This window comes from Gekko japonicus, unplaced genomic scaffold (genome assembly GCF_001447785.1).
Source record: "Gekko japonicus isolate JY-2015 unplaced genomic scaffold, Gekko_japonicus_V1.1 scaffold5460, whole genome shotgun sequence".
Taxonomy (NCBI): domain Eukaryota; kingdom Metazoa; phylum Chordata; class Lepidosauria; order Squamata; family Gekkonidae; genus Gekko; species Gekko japonicus.
The window spans coordinates 41,630-47,513 of NW_015168828.1; the positions used below are offsets into that span (position 1 = coordinate 41,630).

General features: G+C 47.5%; 1 protein-coding gene across 1 annotated transcript in view; it reads right to left on the reverse strand.

Moving 5' to 3' along the window:
• Positions 1-4,946: 4,946 nt before the first annotated feature.
• Positions 4,947-5,884, reverse strand: part of RAB1A (RAB1A, member RAS oncogene family) — a gene marked incomplete at its 5' end in the record, with an annotated part of 4,484 nt that continues 3,546 nt past the window's right edge. Inside the window, one exon of the mRNA XM_015415743.1 lies at positions 4,947-5,214. Within this exon, the coding sequence (XP_015271229.1) occupies positions 5,020-5,214 (195 nt within the window). The remainder of the gene's footprint in view (positions 5,215-5,884) is intronic.

The following is a 5,884-nucleotide window of genomic DNA, read 5'->3' on the forward strand; positions in this document are numbered from 1 at the left end:
ATATTAAGGGGAGGACTAGATCTGTTGATTTGAGGGGTAGAGCCTGGGGAGGCAGGGTTTGGGGTGTGGAGGGACCTCAGCAGGGTATAATGCCATAGAGTCCACTGCCCAAAGCAGCCATTGTAATAGCTGGGAAGTTTTCTGTAGGGGAAATGATGTGCTGTGGCTGGGGAACACGGTGATTTCTGGGAGATCTCCAGGCCCCACTGGTAACTCCAGTGACTGTTCAAGGGAAGATTGGGATATGTATTTTTGCAACTCCAGTGACCGTTTAAGGGAAGATTGGGATATGTATTTTACCTCAGGACACATTCAATGAGTCCCAACAGCAACAACAAACTGTTTAGAAAGTTAGAGGCAAAGGCCAATCAGGCCGCATATGCAAATGATCTCTGAGTTTCGTCTGGCTATTGGGGGGAGAGGAACAGCAAACTGTTTAGAATATTGGAGGTGAGACTCAGGCAACACAGCCAGTGGATAGGGACAGCTTCGGAGTGACAGATCAGGGAGCCAAATGATTTGGGAGCGTGTGGAATGTTCAGGAGAGTCCATGACCAAAACAGAATTATTATATAGAGAAATGTTAATACCCCACCTTTCTTCCCAATGGGGACCCAAAATGGCTTACATCATTCCCCTGTCCGCCATTTTATCCTCACAACAACCCTGCGAGGTAGATTAGGCTCAAAGTGTGTGACTGGCCCAAGGTCCCACACAGATAATATGCACTCAAGCTAGTAGCCAAGATGGATCCGCTCAGATGTTGTTACCAGCACACTTCACAAGTAGCCAAGTTCAGATTTTAACAGCTCCGCGATCAGTGTCACCCCAAAGGGTGAACTGTGCCCTAAAGCCACACAGAGCAAAAAGGCTCCAGAAATTCCAAGCTGTACCTGGTGATGAGAAGCACAAGCTATTGTACACCTCAGTGGGCACTTCTGCGCAATTCAACCCAAATTTCTTTTTCGGTACAACTATAGAAGGCAGCGTTCTTCATCTCCAAGGTAAGGCACCGTCATCTTGTATCTGTTGGGTATCTAATAGAAACAGCAGTACCTAGCTTGCATGAACTGTAGAGTTTAGGCTTCAGTTGTACCCTCCACTACGGTCTAAGGTAACCAGAGAAATTTCAGGAGGAAAAACAAAAGAGGACTTTCTTTGGCCCACAAAGAAAGAATTCAGTCCTGGAGGATTGTCGTAAGATGTGTGCATCAGCCAGTTCTTTGGATTTTGTGTGTCATAAAGTGCATTAAAAGAATCGTAGAGTTGGAAGGGACCTCCGTGGTCATCTAGTCCAACCCCATGCACAATGTGGGAAATTCACAAATACCTCCCTCCTCCCAGTGACCCCCCTGTTCCATGCCCAGAAGATGACAAAAAACCTCCAGGATCCCTGGCCGAAGCGGCCTGGAGAAAAATTGCTTCCTAACCCCAAAGTGGCAATCAGCATTTCCCTGGGCATGTAAAAAAAGATATTTAGAAATTTGGCCCAATTACGCAAGCACCTACCTACGCAACAGTCGTATAGTTTAGAACAGAGGTCTCCAACGTGGCGGCGTGAGTACCCGCTGACACATTTCCTGGTGCTCACCAATTGTTTTTAGAAAATGGACAGGCCCAGGTGGGGCTTTTGCCCAGGAAGGGTTGTGATTGGCTACTGGAGACTAGCTGTGCAGATTTTTAAAAACCTCGCTTTCTTCCCCGGGTGACTGAAGGTAAGCTGTGGCAGCCATTCTGCAGCTGGATCTGTCTCCTCCAGCAGCCATTTTGTGGCTGTGCCCAGAGTCTCAAAAAGGCGGGGGACCCCTGGTTTAGAAGACCGGAATATGGAGGTACCTCACCTATTTGCGCTTTAGGAGCTTTCTAAAGTTCGGAAATGGAAGTATGCTGCGATCCCCTGGAATGACTGAGGGCAGTGTTCCCTCTAAGCTGAGTTAGTGTGAGCCCGCTCACAGTTTTTTAGCCTCCGGCTCACATTTTTGTCTCGGCTCAGGAAGGAGGGCTCCAGAGCAAACTAATTTATGCAGCAGCCAAGTTGCTTGCTCACAACTTTAATGCCAGTGGCTCAGAAAGCAGAATTCTTGCTCACAAGACTCCACAGCTCAGAGGGAGCATTGACTGAAGGTCGTGAGATTCACTTCAGATGTTTGTGTAGAGTACAGAAAACTCCAACAGCAGGTCTGGAGCATTCCAGAATGCTAAAGAGTCTCTGAAACCAGCTCTGGGCGAATTGTTTTTTTGTTTTTTTTTAAGGTGAACATAAACACACAAAGCTGCCTTATACTGGATCAGGCCCGTAGCCAGGATTTTGTGGCTTGTGGGGCAATTTTTTTCCTGGTGGGGCTGAAGTTCTCAGTGCAAAAAGAAAAGCCATTGAGCCCATTGAAAGCTGTGACCAGGATAGATCACTAAATTGCAAGTTGTCAACCACTTTAGACGACACTTCTCAGCTGCTGCAAGTTAATCACTTCTGCCAGCCTAAGCAACAATTCTGAGAACAAGCCGGCAGGCGGGGGTGATGACTTCAATAGTCAAGAAAGCTAACACTTAGGCAGAAAAACTCCCTTAAAGGAGACCAGGTTCTTGACAGTGTTAGAAGGGGTCCTAGAGGTCACCTACTCCAACCCCCTTGCTCAGTGCGGGAATTAGTCAACTACAGCACCCCACTCTGCTTAAAGAAGCACACACCTTTTAAAAATGTTTTTAAAAAGCATTTGCAAGAGAAATTCTTGTGGGGTGGTGCCTTTAAGAAAGGGGCCCCACCATAGCTACAGGCCCGTACTGAATCAGACCAGCAATCCATCAAGGTCTGCTCAGACCAGCAGATGCTTGGCTCGCCAGGGTCTGCAGAAAGAGGCGTCCCCCCATGGCCTGTCTGATCATTTTCAACAAGAGACACCGGGGATCAAACCTAGGAACTCCCACATACCAAGCGGAGGCTCTTCCACTAAGTCACGACCACTCCCCCTCGATCAACCAAAACGCCACTCCCTAAATGTGTGCCACGAATTGATCCACTAAGCACATGTCATTATGAAGTACACTTTATTGTGAAATTCTCAGGAGAGCAAATTCAGAGTTTCAATAATTTCAAATCTTCTGACAACAGTATGAAGGCTTTAAAGTACTCTATTATTTCAGCGGTGGTGGATGCAGATCGCTAACGGCTGTCTCCCCCACCATCCGGGAGGCAGCCCCCCCGTTTTCAGTGATCTGCTCGCACACTTGCCTTCCAGCATAGCCCAAGGGGTGGGATTTTGCAGTCACATCTGGCTGTTTCTTTGTACGGAAAAATAGCCGTAGCGGCAGTTTCGAACGAATCTTTTGCAAAGAAGAGATCGGCCAGTTGCTGATCGAGTTGGTGACGAGAAATCCAGATGTCAGGCACTAATGGATTTAGTCTCTCTGTACAAAAATCCTACGGCTCAAACTCATGTTTCGTAGCGAAGAAGCTTCTCTCCCGTATGCGACGCGACACAATAGCCTTCCGATCCCCTTTCACTTCTTACCGGCTCCCACCATTCCCAGCTTCCTCGTGCCTTTCTGCTATCACCGAGCCAACCAATAAATTGCACTAAGTTTTATTAAAGTCAACAGAGTTTTGATTGTGAGAGAATGGAAGTAACATTATATAGAAAAAAAGACATAACAGCGCCAGAGTTAACATCACCTTGTTAGTTTTGAAGTCATTCAATATGTTAAGGGGGAAAATACCATTCTTCGTCTTCTACGACAGAGCAAAAAAAAAAAGACACTTTATTTCTAAATGGAATCATTTAGAAACAGATCCAGACACTTTAGAAGGGGAGTGTGGGTGGGCAGGGGAGAGAGAATATGGTACACTTAGTGATTATGATCCTATAAACAATGTTACACTAAATTCTTTGTTCCGAGTATAGCATAGATGCTGGAAACATGACGACTTACGCCATGGAGGCTGTACTTGCTAGGTAGTCGCTTGGCTCGGAGCGTCTGGTCTAAGGAAGCTTCTAAATGCCTCTGTTGTACGATGATAACAGGTAGGTAGATCTGGAGGCACAACACAGGCCTTTCCCCTTAGCGGTAAGAATTAAGACAATACTTATCACCATACAGTATGATATTACTTTCCAATAAGTACAATATTTATTGAACGTTTCTCTGGTTCGTTACAGGTTGTGCAACAATTTACAATGTTCTGCAGCCACAAATTATGCGTAGAGTATGACGGAAGAGTCAATGGCAGGGATCCTGCGGCCGCTTGAGGATAGCTGGCCGTGTTGGGGCAACGCCCTCCCCCCTCCATTTTCCTTTGGACAGCAGCCAGGTCAGAAATGCTCGTCCAACTCCCGTGGGTTTCAAAGGGGGCTAACAGCGAGGCATGGAGAGAAGGGGGGGGGGGTCACGGTTAGAGAAACGTTCCTGACTTCCCACTAGGTGCCCAGGACTAAATCGGCGTGGATCCCGGTCACTGGCCGTTTTCCCCATTTACAGCTCTACGCGGAGGAGCTAGCAAATCCGATCTTACACAGAATGTCTTCACGGAACTTTGATGCACGGGAAAAGTGACAGGCGACGGTTGTGCTGTTAGGGGTGGGGGCTCAACTTCATCTTCAGAAGACTAAACCTGGCATCTAAACATGCCAATATAATCAGAACAAAAAATATATATATACTCCAAGTTTAGCCAACCACAGGAAACAGTCTGGTATTAAGGGGGGGGGAGCAACAAGGATGACACACTTTTTTTTTTCATAAACCGGCACACACACACACAAGGGGAAAAATGGTTTAACACGTTTCTGAAAATGAAGTTAGCTTTTATCGATGGGGGGGGGGGGGGAAAAAAAAAGTAAGAATTGCACTTTTAAAATCTCTGCCCTTTTGGTGACCTTTGTGGAGACGATAAGGAATCTGTTGTAGTGCAGCTACATACAGTACAATTCGGGCTTTGTTTTTTTTAATCGTTTTGTTTCGCTTTTCTAAATTTTCGGTTGGGTTCGGATTCGTTGTTGAGAGACAAAAAGGGGGAGGTGAGTTTTAGCAGCAACCCCCGCTGGACTGCTTGACTGGAGTGCTCTGGATTTTAACCGACTTCTCGGCACCGCCGGCGGTCGCTCCAGGGCCCATCCGCTTTTTGATCTCAGCGGCCATGGTCATGAAAGACTGTTCTACATTTGTGGCGTTCTTTGCGCTGGTTTCCAAAAAGGGGATCCCAAGGGAATCTGCAAACTCCTGGAGGGGAAAAGAACACATTACGCGATTCGTCGGGGCGTCCAAAGTTTCGGCGAGGATCGAATCGGTCTCTCTTTAGCCAGCGTACGTCGGCCGTGTTGTAGGAGGGTGCGTGCCGGGAGGAAGAGATGACGAAGGCATGAAAAATGCCGAAAAAGCGCTAATGAAATGTTCTTCCTTTTGGAATGGGTGGAATGTTTCAAGACAAGGTGCTATCTAAGGCTATAGATCTTTTTCATAAAACACTTCATGCTTGGGTATTTGGAAGGGAGACCACCAAGGAACACCATAGCTGCTCTGCAGAGGCAGGCAAGGGCAACCCACCTCTGAATGTCTTTTGCCTTGAAAGCCCTATGGCTGTCACTTGACAGCATTTCATTATTGCCCTGACCTGGATGGCCCAGGCTAGCCCGATCTCGTCAGATCTCAAGAGTTAAGCATGAGTCGTCCCTGGTTAGCGCTCGGATGGGAGTCCGCCTCTGCCCCAACATGGAGCCCGGGCTAGCCCGATCTCAAGAGTTAATCATGAGTCGTCCCTGGTTAGCGCTCGGATGGGAGACCGCCAAAGGGTTGCTATGCAGAGGCAGATGGTGGCAAACCATCTCTGCACCAACATGGAGCCCGGGCTAGCCCGATCTCAAGAGTTAAGCAGAGTCGTCCCTGGTTAGTG